The sequence below is a fragment of the Ahaetulla prasina genome, chromosome 11 (genome assembly GCF_028640845.1).
Source record: "Ahaetulla prasina isolate Xishuangbanna chromosome 11, ASM2864084v1, whole genome shotgun sequence".
In the NCBI taxonomy this organism is placed as follows: Eukaryota; Metazoa; Chordata; class Lepidosauria; order Squamata; family Colubridae; genus Ahaetulla; species Ahaetulla prasina.
Genome location: NC_080549.1, coordinates 24,383,577 through 24,408,855, shown reverse-complemented (window position 1 = coordinate 24,408,855; position 25,279 = coordinate 24,383,577). Strand labels below are relative to the sequence as shown.

At 39.3% G+C, this 25,279-nt stretch overlaps 1 protein-coding gene across 2 annotated transcripts; it reads right to left on the bottom strand.

Annotated features, from left to right (window-relative positions):
- Window positions 1–858: 858 nt before the first annotated feature.
- CHIC1 (cysteine rich hydrophobic domain 1) lies at window positions 859–23,943 on the bottom strand. 2 transcript variants are annotated; one of them, XM_058196989.1, is made up of 7 exons: window positions 23,699–23,943; window positions 14,012–14,066; window positions 9,816–9,971; window positions 8,689–8,745; window positions 7,996–8,055; window positions 5,650–5,810; window positions 859–5,140 (listed from the first exon to the last, which is right to left on the bottom strand). In XM_058196989.1, the coding sequence occupies exons 1-6, from the start codon at window positions 23,902–23,904 to the stop codon at window positions 5,688–5,690; spliced, it is 657 nt and encodes a 218-aa protein (XP_058052972.1). In that variant the 5' UTR covers window positions 23,905–23,943; the 3' UTR covers window positions 859–5,140; window positions 5,650–5,687. The 2 variants fall into 2 exon arrangements, with proteins under 2 accessions (XP_058052972.1, XP_058052973.1); XM_058196990.1 differs by lacking the exon at window positions 5,650–5,810 and having other exon boundaries at window positions 23,699–23,934.
- Between the last annotated feature and the right edge of the window lie 1,336 nt (window positions 23,944–25,279).

Here is a 25,279-nt window from a genome sequence, read left to right as displayed (position 1 = left end):
GAAATTTCTACTCAACAAGTGAGTATAACATTACAGGTGCCATACCATGTCTTGGTACTAAAACAACTTAATAATCGAGACCAGGTTCAAGTCTCTAGCTGGGACTAAATCTAGATGTTCTTCCACCTCCTGGTGCACTAGCTTTCCTTGGATCTCTAGCTGGCCAACCACTCCAGTGTTGGCTGCGCATCATGGGAATTTCATAGGAAGGTGGGTGGTTGTGGGAAGAACTTGTGAGAGTATCAGGCTAAATGTGGGAGAACCAGGTTCAGCTCTGCACCAAGCATGAAAAAGGTGTTGATCTTCTGCAAGCGAAACACGGTACCTCAGGCTCAGGCGGCATCACCTTCCAGATGTTGTGCTTGCAGCTCCAGTCTTTCCTCATGCTGGTTCCAGAGGTGAAACCTGGATAAGCCAGGTTTATCTCATGGTTGATTAGTCTTGCACATCCCATGGAGTAATAAAGATGCCACAGATTCTTGGATGTTGACCATGGGAAGGAGGCCACTGTGGCTGCCTGAATGTTTTTCTTCAAGAACACACAAAATACTTAGGAAGGCTTGATTCTGCTTTTCCATAGAAGGGGGAAGGGGAATTGTTTGCAGGATTCAAACTGAACCAAAGCCACCATAAGCCAGGTTCTTGGGGGACTACATCCACAACTTTAAAGGGAAGCGTGTGGCTAAAATATCAGTATCTAAATTGTTCTTTAGATATAGCTTGAAGCCCTTAAAGGTGCTGAGAAAACAAACTTAGAAAAGTGTGCTTTTGTTCAAAAGTGAAATGCAAATGAGCTATTTCCCATGTGGAAAGCTATATATATGTATAGCTGTATATCATGAAATTATACCCACAACAGTTATTTAAGCGTTTATTTTTTTTTACAAAATCTTCAAGGCATGAGGTCCTATTAAAAAAAGTGGCTATTACTTCATAAAGTGTAAGCAATCATAATTAAAATGTATACAGATTAACAAGGAAGCTTCATGATTTACGAATTATGGTTATAGCCATAAACAAAAATTCACAAAACTTGCAAAATATGAATGTATTATACAACATTGTTTCCTAAATTGTTAAATATTTACACTGAATATCAACACTTAAGATCTTATTGCTCAATGCTAATATTTTCAGGCTAATGTAATTAATAATATTCACAGTTAAGCATACACATTGTGTGTTTAATCAATTTAATCAAGAAAATGGATGGCTAAATTTATTAGAGTGATAAATTTATTGAAAACTTTTCTGAGGTTTGGAATGAGACAGAATAAAGAATGCTTACAACATAATACATTGGCACGAGGGATGTTTCATTCATTTGGATTTTTGCAGAAGTGTGCAAGAATTACACTACTCTCGTACTTATCTTTGTTTCCCAATTTTGCACAATAGGTAAAACTAATGACCAATCTATTCATCACACAAAACATGTGGAATGTTATACCCATAAACATTCTCCTACATTAGCAATCTTTGTATATAGGACGGAATAAATTAAGAGAAAGCATTAATGTGGTAACCTACTTCTCAGCAAACTAGTTTTTTGAGGGGGAGGGGGAGAGCATTTATGCATATGATAAACCCTGTGACATTTTATGATGAACTCTAAATTTCTTAGGAATCAATGGTATAAAGTCAGGACTCACTGCTTGGGGTTTTCCATTCTATCAAAGAAATACAATCTAAAACTGAATTCAATTCTCTAGTTCTTTGCTTTGTTTGAACAATTCCAGACACTTTCTCCACCCCTCCCCCACTAGAAGTCTACAAAATAAAAAGAAAAGTGATTTCAAATATTGTAACGGCCATCTCGAGGGGATCATGGAAGGAGTAATTCAAAGCTGGACTGCTGAGCTTCAGAAAAGAATTGGCACAAAGCCATGGGAGAAAATAAGAAGCTGTATTTCCACATTTTCTACAAGCTCCCTAAATTCTGAATGCGTTTTTCAAGACAGAATGACAGAAACCACTCTTAAAATTAATTTGCCACCTCAAGAATTGGGCTCAGATGTTATTTACTTTTAAGGCAACCGCTGCTCTATTTTACAGGCTTTTACGTATTTATATAATCTACACCCATGATCAACACAGAACACTGTCAGAACTTCACATACCAGACCATTTGAAATGACATATCAAGAACCACAGGAACAAACAGCAGCTTTTCATCAGCTTTTCTTGCAGCTTAGGGCAAAATGAAAGGACCTGCTTCCCATATTCCACTGATGAATCCTGGGGCAGGAACGGGGAACTTACACTTCCTAAAAAAGCCCCCAATTAGTACTGTAAAGGCTTTTGAAGTTAAATTTGCCCAAAGCAGAATTTGGTAAACAGTAAAAGTATCACAACACATTAACCATTTCTTACCGATCAACAACACTGAGCCACATTTGCTGCATTAGACACATCTTATTTGGCACTTGCATACCTGAGAAAAGATGCAAGTATGGCTCCTTTAACAAGCAAAGGCTGGGATTCTACAGAGTGTAAAATGGGAAGTATTTTTTTAACTACATCATTAATTCTGCAAAGAAAAGAAAAGCTGAGCTGGAAGTCAGTCCCATTCATGCCTATGGAAGCTGCTTCCACCTAGTATGCTGGGAAGGATGGTCGTGGTGGAGACAGATAATTCCTACATCTGGATTAGGAGGTATTAAGTGTTGCATTTGGATACTGATAGGATCGGAAAAGCCATAATGTTTCTTGGCACAACGTTTAAAAGAATATTGACATAAAATCTCCAAGCAAACCTGGCTTGGAAGGTGCAAGGGGTTTTCAGAAAGTGCTGAAGACCTATCAAAGTAGACTTTGCTAGAATGAGAACAAGGATGATCTGTGGGGTAACACTCAAATGAAGCTGCTCTTACCTCAGTAACAACATAACTGGAGTATGTATACTATACAACAACATAAGTAACACATGCTAGAATAACTTTTTCAGCAAGGCAGGATTTTTAACACTTTGTGAAAGAACAGGCTCAACTGCACCGTGCGTCATATTGTCTTAGGAAAGTTTGTGTTGCTCTTCAGCTCTCTTATGAGTCTACAAGCCTTACAATCCAAGGTATGCAGCCAAAAAGTTCTATGGATGATTTTTTTTCTTTAATTATTCTATAGTTCTCACACGAGACATTTCCTCTGGAGCTTGGAGAAGAAAAAAATAGTAATTCAAAGCTCCAGTTTGCAAACTGGCAACTGTGTTGAATTTATAACTTGCTAATAAAGTTTTTGAGGCGATATTTCCATGGGTATTTTGTGATGCATGCACACAGCACCCAGGAGCAGAGGCTTTCCCATTTACCTAATCATGATGGGCAACTCTGTACATGCATGCTGTACAAAGTTACGGAAAAGATGCATGTACTGTGATGTCCACAACAGTTGAATTAATGAGAAGGTGCTTATTTATACTGGAGCTCTGATGCACCGATCTTGCTATCCATCAGACTAAACGTGCTTGAAACAGGGTTTGCAAACGCAAACAACTGAAATCACAAATATTCTTAATTCGCTAATGATTTAGCTACATAATCGTTAAAAAGCACCGACTGAAAGAACTACAGTATCTAAACTGAGAACAGGAGTCAAGCAGATGTACAGTATATCAGATGAATTTTGTGGTTCTTGATTTCTGGAACTCTATCCTAACTTATTTACTTCTATACTCTCTTAATTATAATCAAACAGCAAGAAAGGCACCCAGATGAGAAACTATTGGCACACAGCCTTAGAACAGGAGGATCTCAAAATACTGACCTTGAGAGCAGGTTTTAGTTTCCTGCTATTTCAGAAATACTTTCATGCAGATTTTGGTGTAATACTTTACGTTTGTGAAATTTCAGAGCTGGATCCAATCTTACTAATGTTAAAAGGAACTGCAGCCCGACAGATTTGAAAGACATGCGATATTAAGAGCAGAGACATGGAAATGATCTAAACATCAGATAGACAGACCAGTGTTTCTCAACCTTGGCAACTTGAAGATGTGTGGACTTCCACACATCTTCAAGTTGCCATGGTTAGAAACACTGATAATTAACATGAAAATGTAGGCCACCAAGCCATTAAAAAAAAAATCGCCTTCCATTATAGGGGTCCCAATAGTTTTCTGGCAGAATTGTTTAGAGGCCTGCTGTGCTTAAGCCATGGGCTTTGGGGTCTTTGGGTTACATATAAATTCAAGGAATTACATCTTTAATTTTTTTTACTAGCAATTTCATGGAGCAAGAATTACAATGCATCTTTATGTTTGCTTAACAAACCGCACCTGAGTCCAACTTTCAGTAGCATCTACAAAGCCCTCATGGCTTCACCATGTGGCACGTAAATGGCCAATACAATCTGAAAGGTACATCAATTGTAACGAATCTATGCAAAGCCATTGGCGTTATATCACAATTCGTAAACCTTGGCGTAATACCACACTTTATACTATACAATGAGGTAATATTTACATACCCAGCCCTTCCCCTTCCCCCCACCCTCCAGCAAAGAGAAAGGAAAATGAGCCACTTTGCAAATGAAAGACAATAACACTGCTGTTCATTCGGGCAAAGCAGATCATCAATACAGATACGTAGGATATTAATTATTGTACGCTAACCTTGATCATTCTTGTCAAGAATTCAAAGTGCCCGAAGATGCAATTTTTCCTCCCTTCATGGTGCCCTTCAGATGTGTCAGGACTACAACCTCCAGAAGTCCCAGTCAGCACACCTGGAGAACACTGGTTACATAGATCCAGGGAGCGTGTTTGCAAAACTGAGTTTTGGAAATGAATAAGGCAGCATGTCAGAACAAGACTACAAGCAGCACTGATATAAGATTATCTCCATAGTGACCATGTTCATCAAGTATATTATGCCTCGGGAGTGCACAAACAAGCCTTAGCATCGCAACCTTTTTGAAAGTGCAAACAGTTTTTTTCTTTTTAAAAAAAGTAACACAGCAATGAAGATACTCTACTGACAAACACTTTTTCAAAAACAATATCGGAGCAAAGTAGATAATCTTCTCTTCAATATCCCTTACAAGGCACTACAGGTAGGATGTGACAGGTAACATTGAAAGGTAATACTGCTCCTCAGTCAGGTCGAAATATAGGGTATTTTGGTAAGAATTCTATGAGTATTACCTATAAAAAGGGAGAAACACAAAAGACACATTAAGCAATTCAGCTCTTCTGTCAATGTCAGGAACTTTTAGAAGCTGGGGTGCTCGGCCAGAGAGTTGAGAATTGCTTTGTGCCACGTTGGGGCTCAGCTCTCTGTCTGGTTTACTCGGATTAATATTTCAGAAAAGGATCTGAAGATTGTCATTCAATACATATTATGTTAGAAGAAAAGGGCTTGGCTTCTCTTAACAGAGTTTGAGGAGATAGTTTTCAGTTGCAAGAAGAGGTTGGCTTCTGGATAGTTGTTTGGTTTCCATGTGTTTACTTTCCCCTAGGTGGCACCAACAACTCAGGTTTAAATCTTGGGATAGATACTTCCTTGTTCAGGTTAACAGCTCAGCTCCTGAATACTACTTAATGAGGAAGAACAAAGGCTATCTATCATCAAAAGAGCAACCCTCCCCCAACAGGCAAGATTAAACTTGTTAGACAATCTGCTGAACTTTTGTGCATGTCCACATTGGACTTACTATTGATGGGAGTCCAGTGAGTAGTATGTAGCTCAGGTTCAGTGGAACCAATTCCACTGGAGAAATTTTCTGTCATGCCACAATTTATCTGGGATGGAATAAGGATTCCTGCCTTGGGCTAGAAGACCTCTGAGTCCCTTCCCGCCTTGTGATTCTAAATTCTAATTCAATTCAAAGTTACTTAGCAGTTTTAATATATATAAAAAGCAGCAAGTAATTTGATAAACTAGAAATCTGAGCACATTTTCATAAAAGCAGAGTGAGGAAAATCTTGACTCATTCATTCAGAATCCCAAGAGTGCTATAGTACTTTTTCAACATGTTTGGTTACAAGTCACTACTGAAATTCACAAATCTAAAAACAAGTGATGGGTCCTTTAATATCCTTCAGGGCCATGGTGATATTCACTTCTCTATATTCCAGAATACTTAGGGAACAGCAAACAAGCAAGAGGAGACTAATTAAGTTCAACCAGAAGACATTTATGCTTTAAAAATGGAAAACAGACTGTTGTGTTTATAAGCTTGAACCCTGCACAAGGCGCCCTCTGAGAGGAGGCTGTGATTTGGCTTATAAAGGTTCAAATCAAGTACTATGGATAAGTACTTATTTTAACAGAAGTAAATAATGCTAGCTAGTTTAGGGATATTTATTCTGAAAAAACATTTTGTATTTTAATAAACTAAGATAAGAAAGGACAATCAGAAACAGTGCAGACAAATTTGAAAGAAAATCAGCTGGCATTTTTGACATTATTCAGAATGAGTACAGGTTTCCTTGTGCATATGTGTCAATCTAAGGTATATAGCCACTATGTAAACAAAGAACTTTGTGGCAGGCAAAAACTGTTACAAAGAAGAAAGTAACCGTTGATATCTTTTTTCTATTTTTTTATTCCTTTTGTCCCCTTACTTGTATTTTTAGGTTTCTCTTTGATTTCTTTTTCTTAAATTAATTTATCATATTTTTCGTTGTATAAGACGCGATTTCTGACCCCTCCCAAAAGTGGGTGGAAATGTCTGTGCATCTTATACAGTGAATGTTGCCGAAGCCCCACCCACTCATCGGCCCCCATCCTTTGGCCTCTGCCTCCCAGCAATTTTCCTCCTTGCAGCAAACAGCCTGGTCAGCTTCAGCACAGCCTGATTAAGCACCAGCAGCTGACTGGCAGTTGGATCTGCCTCCTGGAATACCACCTATCAGCTGTTCCAGGCTGCAGGGATCGCCACCACCCATCACCACCATTGCTGTCCATCACCGCCACCTGGTACAGGCTGAAAATGGGACGGGCGGAGGTGGAAAATGGGGCGCGTGGAGGTGGCAATAAGTGGCAGTGGCGATGGGCAGCGATGGTGCTTGGAACATTTGATAGTGGTATTTGGAGAGGCAGATCCAACCAACAATCAGCTGCTCGTGCTAAATCAGGCTGTGCTGAAGCTGACGGGGCATTGGTCCTACCTAACACTCCTTGCTGGGGGGCAGATTTTTTGTTTCTTGTTTTCCTCCCCAAAAGCTAGGCGCATCTTATAGTCTGAAAAATACAGCAATTAGTTTTTAATCTTCCCTCCTTAAAATATTTAATAAAAATTATATATTTAAAAAAGGGGAAGGGGAGCGGGAGAAGAAAGATATCTTTTCTTACTGTACTTGAACTGCTACAACATGAGTACTGTAAATGGAAGCAAATGAGTAAAATGCAACTAAAACTTGGAAAGATAATAGTAACTTGGCTAGCAGCTAGCTTTGATTTTATAAGTTGGTGTATCTGTTGATTCTATTTTCAGAGGAATGACTGCGCTATGCTAGGCATATTCTAATACATACATACATACATATATGATCACATACATACTCCTAGAAAGTAGAATTATGTCTCCAGTCACTAAAGATAGGAATGAATTAATCAGAAGGTGAAAGTGATGCCTTGAAACTGATACAGGTAGTCCTCAATTTGCAACAATTAAGCTCCAAATTTTTGTTGCTAAGTGAGAAAATCTGTTAAGTAAATTTTGCCCCTTTCTTGCCACAGTTAAGTGAATCACTGCAGTTGTTAAATTTCTAACATGGCTGTTAAGTGAATCTGGCTTTCCCTTTGACTTTGCTTGTCAGAAGGTCACAAAAGATAATCACATGAGCGCAGAACACTACAACGGTCAGTCATCTATGTGAGTCAGTTTCCAAGCGTCATAATTTTGATCACCTGACCATGGGGATGCTGCAACGGTCTTAAGTGCAAAAAATGGCCATAACTCATTTTTTTCAGTGCCGTTGTAACTTCAAACGGTCACTAAATGAACTATTGTAAATTGAGAACTACCTATACTGATAACGTCAACAATACTTACATATTCCATCATATTGCTAGATTCGCATTTCCTTTTACTCAACTTCCAATGCAAGCCAAGCTTAAAGAAGAAAAAGATACATTATCTTAACAAACAACTCTTTAGACTGACAAACAAGCCTCTGTGTCCCTTTAACTTATTAAAATTCTTAATAAATAAATTCTTATTAAAATTCTCCTATATATGCTGCCCAGCACAAGATTATTTCTGGGTTTCAGCCTCTAAATCAGTCTGCCCTTGAGGTATGGCGTGTGGAGTGCAATTCCTATCAAGCAAAGCATGATGGAATTCTAATGCTGCAGATCTGGAAGACATTAATTAGCAAAACAACAACAACAACAACCCAAAAAAAACCCACCCCACTGTCTATGTATAGATTTTTCTCAGTACTTCAACAACATTAGAAACTTCAGTCAGTCATCTTGGACAATTCACCTCCCTAACACACGATAGGTATGAGCAAGGAATTGGTTTCAATCCCTTAAAATTAATACATCTGGCAAATAAATGAATTGAAACAGCAGAACCTTTTTCTATTTCTTTTAGTTAACCAGATGACCATTCACATACACCCACAGATCAGAGTTCTAAGTACTAATCAAAAGAGCTGTGATTTTCCAGTCCATACAGAATATTCTTTAAATGAAATATATTATTTCCTACCATAAATAAGGCAACTGTTCCTTGTATTACCTTATGATATAATCTGTTATTTTCCCATTCTAACAACTTCTGAATAGATCTTCTTGTCTAGGAAAAAAACAAGATCACATTAGTTTTTTAATTCTGTCACTGACCAGAATTATACACAATTTTATAAAAGGGTTTAGAGACTTTAGGTGAACATACATTAAGATTTAGCATCAACTGGGGAAAAAATAAAATGGAGGAAACTAAAGCGTATTATAAATACAATTATCTAACTATGGAATATAAAAACTTAAAATTAAGTCACAAGGTTGTAAAACTGAATACCTTGTTGAGATGGTCATTTTTATCTTCCCTCTGTTTTCTTCTATATTAGAGTTCCCCAACCTTTAGTCGGGTGGGGGAGAATGGATGGTTCCGTACGAGCGGGAGAAAGCGTGCGTGCCCAGCGCTCCTGCAAATGGGGAGGCCCTCGCAGATGCACAGCCTCCCTCTGCAGCCCTATTCCGAATGGCTGAAGGCCTGCTAGTGGGCTGCAGCTGGTCTATATTGTTTGCTTTTATGATATTTATTAATATGGATTTTTAAAATTTGTTGTTTCTTATCTGGGCTGGGAAGTGGCTCACCAGGCTAATGCAGCCTGTTATTAACACACAGCTGCCTGCAATTACAATTACTGCAGGCTCGAGTCCCACCAGGCCCAAGGTTGACTCAGCCTTCCATCCTTTATAAGGTAGGTAAAATGAGGACCCAGATTGTTGGGGGGGCAATAAGTTGACTTTGTATATAAATATACAAATAGGATGAGACTATTGCCTTACACAATGTAAGCCGCCCTGAGTCTTCGGAGAAGGGCGGGATATAAATTCAAATAAAAATAAAAAATAAAATAAAATAAATCTGATAGTTGTTTGCCGCCCAGAGCGGCATTCAGTGGAATGAGTAAGCTATACAGGTAGTCCTTGTATTATGACCTCAATTGAGCCCAAAATTTCTGTTGCTAAGCAAGACGTTTGCTAAGTGAATTTGGCCCCATTTTGCGACCTTTCTTGCCATAGTTGTTAAGTCAACTGTTGTTTGTTAGTAACACAACTGTTAAGTATGTTTGATTTCCCTATTGACTGCTCTTGTTAGAAGGTCTCAGAAAGTGATGATATGGTTGGCGCACTTACTCTTTTATTAAGACAGACGGCGGGCCAAAGGCTGCATCCAAGAGTGCAGCAGCAGCATAAACAGCCACAGAGGAGCCATTTTACAGTGATGGGCAGATTCTTCCTTAAACATGCATTCACGTGACTGATGCTGGTCTTGAATTCTTCAGGGGCAACCTGAAAAAAAAAAAAGGACCAGTGGTGACTCCGCATTGGGAACTAAAACCTGTTCTATATCTAAATATACACATGATTTGTTGCCTATGGAGATTCTCAGTCATTCAGGTCCATGGTTGTCCCAAAGGTGCTCTTTCAAGCAGCCCCTGGATGACTAGGAATCTCCATAGATATCAAATCATGAGATATATGGGACTTTGGGATATCTCATGACTCATTTTTTTTAATTAGGAGTACGATTTGTATTAATTTTAATCAATCTAATTTTTTTAAGCTTGGTTATTTTTTGTCACCTGCCTACACAAACGGCCTAAATGTTTTGTTAATATTGAATCTAATCTTTGGTGAACAAAAAGTGAACAATATTAGGGATTCATCTACATACGTTGATCGTCTGTAACTGAAACAGAATCTCCATGTATTCTTACCTGAATGGGAATACTAGGATAATAAAAAGAAAACAAGAGAATTTGTTTGATATCCTTTTGGTGACACTACGTTAATTCTCCCCCCCTACACACACTATTCTGCTCTATAGTCTTATTGGAGATCCCTTCAATAGAAACCAAGGATCATAGGAGTATAGCTATTAAAATTATATTGCCATCAACTCATCACATTTTTGCAAACCACATGAACACGCCATAACCTTTAGCAGATTGTTGGAGTTTATGTTATAATGAATTGGTTAAGCTTTAAGGCATTTTTACAGTGTTTCTGATGGGGAAGTTTAATTTTTTATTTATTTGATAGGTTTCAGTTTTTCTAGGCTGCCCCTCTAGATTAGACAGCAGATGATATACAGACTACACACATCCAGCCGCTCTTGACAATGGATATTTTTCATAAATCCCCTTCAGGATAGGAGGGAAAGACACAATCCCTGGTCACTCCATCCACCTCCAACTGGAGCAAGAAAAAGTAGAATGTTGAGAATATTCGTAACTCACGTTGCAGCCTTTGTTGGCAGGAGGCTGTTCTCCAAGCTTTTAGCTCCAAGACTTTCGCTATCAAACTAGGCAACATCTTCAGTGGGATTTGGGAGTGAAGTGTCTTGTTCATTTAAATAGGGCCTGGATGGTCGTTTGGTCTTCAACCAGTCACAAGACCTACTGACTGCCCAGGACCTATATAAATGAACAAGACACTTCACCCCAAAACCTCTGCTGAAGATGTTACCTAGTTTGGTAACAAAACATCAGGGAGCCAAGCAGCAAGCTTGGAGAACACCCCCCCACCCCGCCAAAAGTAAAATAGCCAGAACTACTTAAAAATTCCTCTCTATTTCAACTGTTTTCAAAGTGAGAAGAAAAAGCAGCAAATCACCGAGAGAAGTCCTAACATGCTTTTACTTCAGGAAATCTTTTCTTCCACCTGAAACCTAGAATTATCCAGACCTACTGGGCCATCTTTTTGAACTCTGCTTTATTCTACAGCATGTCAGATTGCAGCCATGGAGAGGCCACACGATGATCTATCCGTATTAACAGCCATTTTGTGTATCCTCTGCACAAATGTTTTATGCTGAAAGAATTTCAGAAATGACAAAGGCTGCATTCCAAATTAGCAAAGGGAACTACAGCTATTCCGACATGTAAAAAAAATGCCACGGGTTGGTTTTTTTTGTTCAGGAGTCTTTTTAAGCAACCTGTGATGCTGTAAATAAAATGCTATTGTTCTTAAAAAAATCAAGCAAACCAGGTAAGCCCGCCCCCCAGTACGAGGAGAGCTCTAAGAAATCCATCTGCCCGAAGAGATCAGCAGGCCTGAATTCTAAAGAGGAGTTCCTTTTTGCCAACCAGCCATAAAAGGGGCGGAGGGAGGGCGGACGGAAGGGTCATAATGTGGTCATAATGTTTTACAACAGCAGGCAAGAGAGGAAGTGATCGCCCGAAAACCAGCAGGCTGCTCTGCTTTCTTTGACCATGGTGATCACAGCCCTATCCATCACACCTTCTGCTGAATCCTAATACCAAAGGGAGGTTTTATGACTTGCACTTCCCTGCATTGCTCACTAAAGTCTGTATTGTTTCAAGATCAGAGCAGGAAGCTGGACTTTTCCCCTTAAGGATGACAAAACAGCACCAGGTGACAAAACTATGGAAGTCTCATTTAACACCATATTGAAAGCTTAACATTTTTATCAACAAGAATCCCCCCCCCGCCCCGCCAAAGTTGAGCTGTGTGAACAGGTAACTCTAAACTAGGTAGTCAGTGCTGAAAGCTTACAGTGCTATTAAAATAATTAAATGAACAGAAAAGGGTTAGGGAACTTTGGAATGTGAGAATTTCCTAAAACTGAAGATTGAAATGAGGTAATAACTAGGAATTTTTCTCTTGTTTTCAGTATTTTTCAAAGTTTGTGATATGCTTCGGTTGAAAAAAGCCACGTATTACTTTCCAAGAAAGAGTATATCTTAAATTTCTGTTCACCTATTACCACCACCTACAGTAATAGAAAAATAATAACCAGCATTCTGAAATGCAGAGACCAAAGCATGGTTATACTGTAATCTGGGCTTCCACTTGAGAACAATTGACTTAATTTTTAATGTTGCATCAAAATGTCTGGCCGGGAAGAGCGGTTGCCAAACAGAACAGATGCTACTAAGAGAATACACAAATGCACAAACTTTGCTATATCTGACCTAGTTTTTGCAAGATTAAAAATAGAAAGAAACCTCACTCTACTCTCAGTCAGTTTATGCCCCGTTCCAATTTCTGGGTAGCTTTTGCTATGTTGTTTTCTGGGTAATGAAGATGTCTTAGAGAGCACAGGTAGTCCTCGATTTACAACAGTTTGTTTAGTGACTGTTCAAAGTTACAACAGCACTGAAAAAAATGACGTATGACTGTTTCTCATACTTATAATCATTGCAGCAACCCCAGTCATGTGATCAAAATTCAGACATTTGACAACTAGCTCATATTTATGACATTTGCAGGGTCCCAGGGTCACGTAGTCACCTTTTGCTACATTTTGACAAACAAAGTCAATGGGGAAGCCAGATTCATTTAACAACCTGACTATCAAAAAGAATAGAATAGAATTTTATTGGCCAAGTGTGATTGGACACACAAGGAATTTGTCTTGGTGCATATGCTCTCAGTGTACATAAAAGAAAAGATACGTTCATCAAGGTACAACCTTGTTACCAATTTAACAAATGCAGTGATTCACTTAACAACTGTGGCAAGAAAGGTGTAAAATGGGGCAAACTCACTTAATAAATGTCTCATGTAGCAACAGAAAGTTTGGGCTTGTGGTCGTAAGTCGAGGACTGCCTGTATAATATGGGGGAATCTTTATATAGTCTTTGGGGATGATGTCACTGCCCACAAATAGCACAGAGTAGGTCAATCAATGCTTCACTCGGCATAAGGTAGCATGCCCATCAAATAGATTCCAGCAAACATTTCTAAAATACTCTTTCAAGATAAATTCAATCAATCTGGCAGAGTACTTCCCATCTTGGTTGCCACATCAAATGAACACCACCTAGCCACCTCTATTGAGATGCTGTCACAGACAATAGCTAGGAGTCTACACTGACAAGAGAGTGATCTGATAGCCAAATGGAGACTAAAGGGTGTGTGTATGTGTGTATGTGAGAGAGAGATGGGGGGGGGGGAGGGAGAGAGAGAGATACTGAAGTAAGCAAGGAGAATGCACACCCTACACTACCCAACCATTTAATATTTGTAAGAAGACTTGAACTATATAAAGCATTCTAAATCCTGATAAGAGTAGTTGTCCCTTCTTGCACATGTTCTACTCATGGGAAAACTCTCAAATTGAAGAAAGGAAAACTCATGTTTGGAGGGGGGAAAAGAAACAGATCCTGAGTCTAACAAAATGAAGGGCAGATCTACATAAAAGCTGCTCTTGAATACATTTTTTTTGAATCCACAGAAATCAGTGGCCATATCTTAGATTACACTTGTTTGTGATCACTATGGATCATCTTAAGAGCATTCCTTGATGAATGCAACCAGGGGACAAGAGAGTCAGGTTTAGGATCAAGGCAATTCCAACTTACCTTCCCTGTCAGAACAGAGGGAAATTCTGTGTCAAATCTGTTGCTCAAGCCAAACCTTGAAAAAACAAAGAACAAAAAGTATTTCCACCGAACTGATAAAATGTTTACAACTTTTGTTATACCTATTCTGCATTTGAGATTATAATTTGCTATGGCTTTATACCTCATTCAAATAACCTTTTATATAGCGCTCCATGGCATAGGGCCGGGCTATTTACGGGACCGCCTACTGCTACCAAATACCTCCCACCGACCCGTGCGCTCTCACAGAGAGGGACTCCTCAGGGTGCCGTCAGCTAGGCAGTGCCGTCTGGCGACACCCAGGGGAAGGGCCTTCTCTGTGGGGGCTCCCACCCTCTGGAACGAACTCCCTCCAGGACTTCGTCAACTTCCGGACCTCCGAACCTTTCGTCGCGAGCTTAAAACACACTTATTCATCTGCGCGGGACTGGATTAGATTTTAAAGTTATGGGTTTTAAGGGGTTTTTATTATTTATACTATTTTAAATTTGGGCAATAGAATAAGTTTTTTAATTGTTGTTTTTAATCTGTATTTATATGTATTTTAACTGCCTGTGAACTGCCCTGAGTCCTTAGGGAGATAGGGCGGTATATAAATTTGAAAAATAAAATAAATAAATAAATATAGCAAGGAGTAATCAAAACAAGAAACATGTAGTCTCTTGTTATTAGCAAGTTGTTTTAAAAATTACCAAGATAAAGATACCGTATTTTTCGAAGTATAAGACGCACCTTTTTCCCCCCTAAAAGGAGTGAAAATTTGGGTGTGTCTTATATACTGAATGTAGTCCCTCCCACCCACTGGCCCCCACCCTTTGGCCTCTGCCTCCCAGCAATTTAGATCCTTGCAGCAAGCAGCAAGAAGAAACAGCCCATTTCTGCTTCAGCACAGCCTAATTAGTACAAGTTGATTGTCCCCGACTCTCAGCTGTTTCAGGCTGCAGGGATTGCCAGAGCCTATTGCTACGCAGGCCTCTGGTGCTTGCTGCAAGGAGGTAAATTGCTGGGAGCAGATTTTTTTTTCTTGTGCTAATCAAGCTATGCTGAAAATGAAAATGAAAGTAAAGCAGACTGTTTGCTGCAATGAGGCAAAATTGCTGGGAGGCAGAGGCAGATTTCTTTTTCTTGTTTTCCTCACCAAAAAAGGTAGGTGTCTTATAGTCCGGAGCGACTTATACTCTGAAAAATACGGTAAATGGGTGTTTCTCTTTCCTAATGTTTGTCTAAATAAATTCCATCAAATTAATCAGGTATCGACAGATCTTTGTAGAATTCAAATAAAGTTTGTAAATTATGACATAAACTATTCATCAGGAACATTTTAATACACACTTCATCTTCTGACTTTTCTTCCACAAGTTAGTAAGAATGATGAAGGTTGTATAGTGTTTTATCAGGGGAAACAAGAATCCTTCCAGGATAGGATCCCAAAGCAGTGTCATCTTGACTTTGCAAGCTTTGAGCTAAGATTAAAGAACCATATAGATGACACACATTATATACCCAAAGGTTCATTTTTCACTTAGAGAAAAGACTGAAAGACCTGCTGTAGATATTTTGAGGTATACACATTACACAAAACGTAATCTCCACAGCTTAATACTTTGCAAGGAATATAAAATAATATACAAACCTAAAGTCACAATACAAACGTATCTTGGCTTCACAATGAAAAGAGACTAAGCAATACAGTAATTTGCAGCCCTATTAACCTATTATTCTGAGGACCTCAGAAGCAGGCTGATGAGGGTCGTGTACAGTAGCATTATAAAATACAAAACGTAGTAGGACATGCTTTATTGATTCAACCTCTTGAAGCTGCAAAGACAAATGTGAGCTACAAATATTCTCCTTTATTGGTACAAAGTCATATAAAATACGGTTTTTCTAAAGTTCCCAATCAGAAGCAAAGAGGTCCAAATATTGCCTCTTGCCAGCATTAAGGACCTTTTATAATTGGAAACTGATAAATAACCTGTTAGCTTCAGAAAACAGAGTGTTCCACTAATATTAGAAAAACCTGGAACCGATGACGTATTTAATAAGTAGTTCATGCACTTTATTCCTTATTATGGACTTTGGCACTATGCATCCCTAAAACTAGCTATAATAGGTAGTCCTCAATTCATGAGCCCAACATTCTGTTGCTAAATAAGACAGTTGTTTTGCCCTATTTTAAATCTTTTTTGCATAGTTGTTAAGTGAATCATGTGACCATAAAGTGACTCTGGCTGCCCCCATTGACTGTGCTTGTCAGAAGCTGATTGCAAAGGTTACAAATGTTGATCACATGATCCTTAGGACAATGCAACTATCATAAATGCTTGCCAGTTGTGCCAAGTGCCTGGATTTTGGTCACGTGACTGTGGATATGCTGTGACCGTTGTAAGTGTGAAAAACGACAATAGGTCACCTTTTTAGTGCTATTGTAACTTTGAACAGTCTGTAAATGAATGGTTGTATATTGAGGACTATCTGCATAGAGAAATCCTTATTTCAGTGCCTAGCTTCTAAAAAGTATCTCCCAAACAACTGGTAAGAATTTTCCAGAATAATGGCAGCCTAATCTAAACACGGTAAAATTCAACCTCAAGCAACAACATTGAAAAAGAAGCTCCTAATTGAATACATCTTTCAAGTTAAATATAATTGAATTTTCTCCGTAATAAATTATTGTATCAGCCTTGGTCTTGTTTGGTGCATAGCATTAAATTCTCAAAATTTTCTTTGGCGCTTCAGCAGAAACAAAGAAGCCAATTTAAAATGTTTCCAACTTTCTACACCATTCTTTCTTTCAATTCAATGGTGTAGAAATTGGAAAAAGAGCGGGAATATTTTTTTAAATTATTGGGATTGGTATCATTTTAGCCTTGCTATGCTGCTCTGCCATATCAGAGCTTCCTATAGGAATGCTTAACTTTGTCAGACTTGCCAAGATTATGACAAACATTGCATTACATTACGTTGTAATTATATTATTGACAGCATGCACATTAAACTAATAGCCATCCTTTTCATAGTATTTTTAAACAAATTTGGCACATACAATATAAATTAATTTTTGCTTCTTTAAACTATGTTAATATTTAGTGACAATTCAAGAAAATATCACTGAAAGTAAATGACTGGAAAGTGAATGATTTAGCACTGACGCATCACAATAGAAAGATCTATTTAAGTAGCGTTCTTTCCATTTTACTCAACAAATGCAAGTTAAAGGAACAGAAATTTTTACATAATCAATTCAGTAGGGAAATGGTCTATTTTTGTGCCATAGTCTCTGGAGACAGCCTTGAAAACCAGCTTCAATGTCAACTTTCCTTGACAAGTAAAACCCATTAATTCCAAATGAGTGGGCTACCCACCATCCAAATACACTTAAAAGGATGCAAATGTAGTTTTGGAAACACATCCTATAAATAAGCCTGTGAAGATGTTTGACCACCCTATAATGTCTATTTAGGATCTCCATTAAACAAGGCATTTAGTTACAGTACTTATTGTCCAATATTTTCATAGCTTATTGTGTATAATGTGTGCTCTATAAACAAAATTGAAGTGCTGCTTCAGCAATTAATAACTTACTATAATTTATTGTCTATACAATACTAATTTATTTGGCAATGAAATTGTAACTGTTTTCTCATTCCAAAATCCACATTTTTAAAAGAAAAACTAGTAGTTGATTGTAAAATCTTAAATGACTTGAGGCCTATTTTCACTCAGTCTACCATCCCAAGTTTTCTGATGACACAAACTAACATTTATTTCTTGTTAGTTGCAAAGTCGTGTCCGACCCATCGCAACCCCATGGACAACGTTCCTTCAGGCCTTCCTGCCCTCTACCATCCTCTGGAGTCCATTGAAGCTCACGCTGACTGCTTCAGTGACTCCATCCAGCCATCTCATTCTTTGTCGTCCCATTCTTCTTTTGCCCTCAATCTTTCCCAGCATTAGGCTCTTCTCCAGTGAGTCCTTCCTTCTCATTAGGTGGCCAAAGTATTTCAGTTTCCTCTTCAGGATCTGGCCTTCTAAAGAGCAGTCAGGGTTGATCTCCTCTAGGACTGACTTGTTTGTTCACCTTGCAGTCCAAGGGACTCGCAGGAGTCTTCTCTAGCACCAGAGTTCAAAGGCCTCAATTCTTTGGTGCTGAGCCTTTCTTATGGTCCAACTTTCACAGCCATACATTGCAACTGAGAAAACCAGAGCCTTGACTATACACACTTTTGTTGGCAGGGTGATGTCTCTGCTTTTTAGTACACTGTCTAGATTTGCCATAGCTTTCCTCCCCAGAAGCAAGCGTCTTTTAATTTCTTGGCTGCAGTCCCCATCTGCGGTGATCTTGGAGCCCAGGAAAATAAAATCTGTCACTACATTTATAGCAATAGCAATAGGACGTATATACCACTTCATAGTGCTTTACAGCCCTCTCTAAACAGGTTTAGAGTCAGCATGTTGCTTCCAACAATCTGGGTCCTCATTTTACCAACTTCATTTTATCAAGACCTAGACTGAATCAACCTTGAGCCGGTCAGGATTGAACTCTTGGCAGCGGGCAGAGTTAGCTTGCAATGCTGCCTTCTAAGCACTGCGCCACCTAAAATTTTAAAATATATAATAAATGGAAATCATCATAGACTCAACTTCCAAAAAAAGATCTCATTACATCTGGAGGTCTCCTCATTTAAGGTAAGAATCCACACAAAACACATGCAATCCAAGGTCACAGAGAATGCCTGCTGGAGGGTCCACCAACTGGGGAGGTATGACCGACCCCATCCCAAAACAGGCATTCTCCACATCTAGAAAAGCTTCAAGAAGCAGAGGCAGCTCTCATCTCCTGACCACTAGGACTTGAGCGCTGTTGACTTCCAGTGCCAGAAATATTATATTAGTTGTAATTTTGGAAGTAAGTATGTATACTCTCTGCTATTAGATATTAATGTAGTTTATTGTTCATTGCACCAAATGTGATTGTTGTTTTTGTACTCCAGCGTGTGTTACCTTAATTGAAGCAGGTAATAAGTTCATAAATAAACAAACAATAAGAGCGAATGGGTAATCATGTTAGACTCTATTAAGGATTGAGCTGAAGATAGAGCTTTGAAAGAAAAAATAACCACACACTTTATACCTGGAGAAACAGGCAATGTCAAAAAGGAAGAGCCAGAATTTGAAAACAAGGGTTAACTGATTCAGTGGTGATTGGAAATGACAATCATTCTCCATCTGGATCATATACGATAGAAGGAGCACCTTGTGGCTCCCGTGTAACACCCCTCCTGCGTAGTCTGCACTGGCTCCCGGTGGTCTTCTGGGTTCACTTCAAGGTACTTGTTATCACCTTTAAAACGCTCCATGGCCTAGGGCTGGGATATTTACGGGACCGCCTACTGCCACCATTAACCTCTCACCGACCAGTGCGCTCTCACAGAGAGGGCTCCTCCGGATACCGTCAGCTAAACAATGTCGGCTGGCGACCTCTAGGGGGAGGGCCTTCTCTGTGGGGGCCCCTACCCTCTGGAACGAGCTCCCTCTGGGGCTTCGTCAACTCCCCGATCTCAGGTCCTTCCGCCGCGAGCTGAAGACGTTGCTGTTTCGAAGAGCAGGACTAGCTTGAACGTAGTTTTTAAATTGGGATTTTTAAAAAAGGGTTTAATTGAGGTTTTAAATTTGTATTTAAAAGTTTTAGGGCATCAATTGAATTTAACTGTCTATTCTTTTAGCTGTTTATATGTATTATATGTTTTCTGTTGTTTTTTGGCTGTGAACCGCCCTTTCGGGAGATGGGCGGTATACAAATATAAATAATAATAATAATAATAATAATAATAATAATAATAATAATAATAATAATAATAATAATAATAATAATAATAATATACAACTAGAAGGTACCAACCAACTAAACAAACAAACAAGTAGAAGATACCAGGGTTTCAAGCAAAAGAAAAAATCAAATTGTATTTCAACATACTTTTTGGAAAGGTACAGCTAAAAAAAATAAGAATCAGTTTGGTCTATTGGTTAAGGTACCAGGCTAGAAACCAGGAAACCATGAGTTCTAGTCCCACCTTATGCATGAAAGCCAGCTGGGTGACATTGGGCCAGTCTCTTTCTCTCAGCCCAACTCATCTCACAGAGTTGTTGTGGAGAAAATTTACTTTTTAATATTTTTTTTTACAAATCCTGCATTTTAATCTAATGCCTTAGCAGCACACATTGAACAATTTAATTTACACAACTTATCCTGATGCAATGGAATAAAATCCCCATCACCTTCAGCCATCGTGTTTATAAAACACGCTGGCTAGAAATCAATACATCTGGAGGCCATAATAGGAATTTAAAAGACAGGAGAGGGTGCTCTCAAAAAATTATATTTGAGAATCTTACCATAAGAGAGAGAAGCATAAACTTCAAAATCATCTGAGTTGTAAAATATGTAAAATTCCAATGAGACTTACAGTACAGAGACTGAAACAATGTGGGGTTGTCTTTCTCCCCATTCTATTTTGCTTAACAACAGAACTGAAGAAAATTGTACAAAACATTATTTTTAACACAGCCTTTCCTTTAGAAAACTGGTCTTTCCTATCTAGCTGTACAATTCATTGTTTATCTACATTATTTCATGCTAAAGATGAAATTATATTGTTAATTGTATGCTAGAGTCTATTACACTACTAGAATCTGCTCAAATGATGCTAAGGATTACATTAGCTTTAACCAAATTAATTTGGTGAATTATTTGAAAAAAAGAGACTATGAAGTTATTAGAAATGTAGATGAGCCCCAAAATGATAAAGGTATGCTCTCTGGTTTAATTTATACCCTTTCAGAAGGAGGGTCATGAAAGAGAAAACTTTCCTCAATGTAACTCGGCATACAGATTTTTTTTAATTGAGTGGTTTTATTAAGACATAAACAATTTAAATATGGTTCAAATATTCTGCTCACATCTATATCACATTGTCCTTTTTATTATTAGTTTATCACAAAGTTGTTTTATGCAATATGAAGAATAAAGTTACATGCTTTGTAATTAAGTTTTTCAGCACTGTCTCAAGCCATGATCCAGAACTGAGTTGTGGGGAGATGAATCTACAGACTCCAAACAGTATGGTCAAACATCAAGGATTGGTGACACCTAGAAATACTGGCAAAGATTTCACAGCAGTATAAATGCAGTGTTTCAATCAAGTGGGAGACACAGAGGGGTCTATTCAGAGGGCTCAAGAACTAACTGTATAGTTAGTATAATATGGGGAAAACTCTGACAAAAATGAGGAATAGATAAAATGTAGAATATATTGTACCCCACAGAAAGGGAGGTAAGAAATGGAAATCATAAATTCAGTCAATGAATTCTGGGTAATTTTTTTTTTAAGTACACAGAAAGTTCACTCTATATATAAATAGTTTTTTTTTAAAAAAGAGGGGTCAATGACCAGTGAAGAACTATCAGATCAAGATACTATTTCCTTTCATCTCTTAAGGTAAATGCAATTTAAGAATAAAAATTAAAATACTTAATGAAGATATACAAAGCAAATAGATCTTAATAAGAGAAAGCAAATGTCCTCTTAAAAAGAACGGGTTCAGCACAATTCAAAACATCCCATTTGATACATATAATAAGCAAACAGAGCATTCCAATCACCGTATTCCCAATTATTTCCATGACAATTTTCTTTGAACGGATAATGAAATAAATATAAAATGACAAATAATGATGCCTAGAGAGTTTAAAATTTAAACAAAGCTGTTAACATTTAATAAAGAATTAAAAGAATGTTTTTAAATTATGAGAAAAATGTAAATGCAAATAACAAAAGGACATTTCTCTTCCATTATTAAGTTGTTTGCTTTATAGAAAGCAGGGCAAGATGTAAAAATAGACATTGTAACAAACAATTGCATTTAACACACATTCTATGATTACACATGAACAGCAAATGGGTTTCCTCTCATAATTAAAAGCGAACATAAACAATCGGAGAGCTCCCAATGTTTTTTCAAATGGCCACTTTAGGATCACTTTCTATCATATCCCAGATTCAGAGTTTGGATAGGGTACACAACTTTTGAATTGTAACTCTGCTAAGTATCACCCAAGCCTTTGCAATGTCACACTCTCCTTTATTCACTCGTTTATTTGTATTGCGCCTTTATTTTTTTTGCAAATAATTCAAGGCAGCAAACATATCCAACCTATCTTCCTGCTCCTATGTTGCTCCAGCCCCTTTTATAGATATCCTCATCTGGTTCTGGTTTTATGTTTGTTCAATACTGAAAATCTTAAAATGTGCCCTCCTTGTCTGCAGTGCAGCATCAACCTCAAGCCCAAATGTTTGAGGCAAGGGGGAGGGGGCACAGCCCTGCAAATACTGGAGTAGAGTTTGGGGCTGCCTGTCTGTTGGCCCCCCAGGGCTTTCCAGAGGGAAGCAATGGCAGTGTCTTTCCCCATCCTATCACAGACACCCCAAAGGGCGAAAGTGCCCTATGCGAAAGAAGGGGTTACCCTAAGGAAGCCTCTGGGGTCCTTTCAGCATAGGGTCTCCGCTGGGCTTCTTCCCATAGGTGCTCCAGAAAGCAAGTACAGGTAGTCCTCGACTTACGACCACAATTCAGCCCAAAATTTCTGTTGCTGATTGAGACACTTCTCAAGTGAATTGTGCCCCATTCTACCTGTCTTGTCACAGTTATTAAGTGAATCACTGACCTTGTTAAGTTAGTCACACGGTTGTTAAGTGAATCTGGCTTCCCCAGTGCTTGTCAGGTCACAAAAAGGGACCACATGATCCGGGACACTGCAACCATCCTAAATATGAGTCAGTTGCCAAGAGGCTAAATTTTGATCATGTGATTGTGAGGATGCTACCACAGTTGTGTGAAAAAAGGTCACAAGTCCCTTTTTTAGTGATGTTGTAACTTCGGTCACTAAACGAACTATTGTGAGTCGAGGGCTACCTGTAGTTGTATTGCATGTTATGGTCAGAGGTGAGTTTGAATTTTATTATTATTTTTAGGATAGCTTTCTACATGCTTTTATATTGGCCGGAGTTTGTTTTAAAAGGTTTCTCTTGCTCTTAGAATAGAATAGAACAGAATTTATTAGCCAAGTGTGATTGGACACACAAGGAATTTGTTTTGGTGCAGATGCTCTCTTCTTTGCTCTCTTTATATTTTAATATTCTGAAATTGTCCAGACAGTCAGAAATGTATGAGATGGGCGCCTGTATCCACTTGAAGAACCAATAAATACATAAAACAGAAATTAACGAATAAAAATACCAATTAAAATAAATAAAAAGCTGCTCGTTGCCTGTCAGGCAGGGTCCCTGGGAGATCCAAGGAACAGGCGCTCAGTGAAAGAGAGGCGCTCTGCACACGCTCAGGAACCCTGAGATTTCCGCAACTCATCTCACCCCTAAAAAAAAGTGTGTGTGTGTGTGTGTGTGTCACTTCCGCTCCTCCCCGGGAGCCGCCTCTGAGGGCCCCGGCGCTCTGCACATGCCCAAGGGACCCTCCCCCTTCCACCCAACCTCCCCCACCCCGCGCCCTCTGCACGCGCTCAGAGGCACGCCTTCCTCCCCCCCGCCTGCAGGCCCCGCGGCCCCGCCCCGCCCGCCCGCCGCCTTCGCCCCCTCCGCGGGTCCTTACACGGTGATCTGCCCGGCGCCCCTCACAGCCACGGGTTCGGGCGCGTCCCGGGGCCGCGGCAGCTCCTGACTCCTCACCACAGTCCGGGAGGCCTCCGTTAGCTCCTCTTGGTCCGCCGCCGCCGCCGCCTCCTCTTCCTCCTCTTCCTCCTCCTCCAGTTCGTAGATGGTGTCGAAGTCCGCCATGTTGGGGAGCAGGACGCTCATCGCCCCCCCCCCACCAACCTCGCGCCGCGCGCGGTATTGCGCAGGCGCGGCGGCGCGCTCGTGCGCGAGCCCCAACGGGTGAGCGAGCGAGCGAGCGCGTGAGGCAGAGGGAGGGAGGGAGAGCGCGCGCTCCGTTGGTGCGCAGGCGCGGCGGCCTCTCCTCCCCCTCCCCGCTTTATTGTAATACATAATATTAATATATAATGTTATGAATCTCAATGCATGCTGTTGTTTCAATGCAGCCCTATTTATGGAATGTACATGATTCTAAATTGTGAAGGTTCTTCCTCTATTTTAATAAGATAAGATAACCTTTATTGAACACACTGGCGCACATTAAAAAACGAAATTCCCACATGATGTATTACATAATATTAGCATAGTGTAATACAGCTTCACTATAGTTCATTTATTGGCCATTCGAAGTTATGACAGCACTGAAAAAGTGACTTATGGCCATTTTTCACACTTACGACCATTGCACGGTCACGTGTTTTACATTCGGCTGCTTGACAAGCGGTTCACATTTATGACGGTTCCTGTGTCCCGTGGGTCACGTGATCCCCTTTTGCAATCTTCTGACAGGCAAACTCAACGGGGAAGCCAGATTCACTTTAAGAATTGCAGTGATTCACTTAACAAATGTGGCAAGAAAAGTCATAAAATGAGACAAAGCTCACTGAACAAATTTCTCAGCAGCATAAATTTTGGGATCAATTGTGGTAAGTCAAGGACTATCTGTATTAGGAACCTTGATACATGCTATTATTTCAATGCAGTCCTATTTATGGAATATACATGATTCTAAATTGTGAAGGTTCTGTATTTTAGAAATCATAACATTTTAGGGTGCCATTGTGAGTATATGGAAGACAAACATGGTTTGTAAGCCATGCCAAAGACCTGTATGTCCCACATAATGTTCAGCACATTTACACCATTGCATAGGTGAATTTACAAGTGTAGATGTTTGTATCTCAGTGGACTCTACTGAGATACCGCCCCATGGCCTTCAGAAGGTCAGAACACAAGAATCTGGCCACTTCTAGTGCATACACCGTGCAACAAGGAAATGACATGACAGCATGTGCACCATGAGGTTGTCACTGGAGATTTTTAAGAAGTAACTGGATAGCCTTTTGTCTGAAGTGGTTTTGGGGCTCCTGCTTGAATAAGCGGTTAGACTAGAATACCTTCAAGGTCCCTTCCGATTCTTGTTATTCTGTTAAATTCTTTTTCTACTTCTAGTCTCTGCTGATCAGTATAAATCATCTGGTACTTTTCTTTTGTCCTTGTTTTTCCAAGAGACAAAACATGCATTGCAGACAAAACATGATTCATGACTCAAGAGCCCTCAAGAGTACCAGTTCTTTAC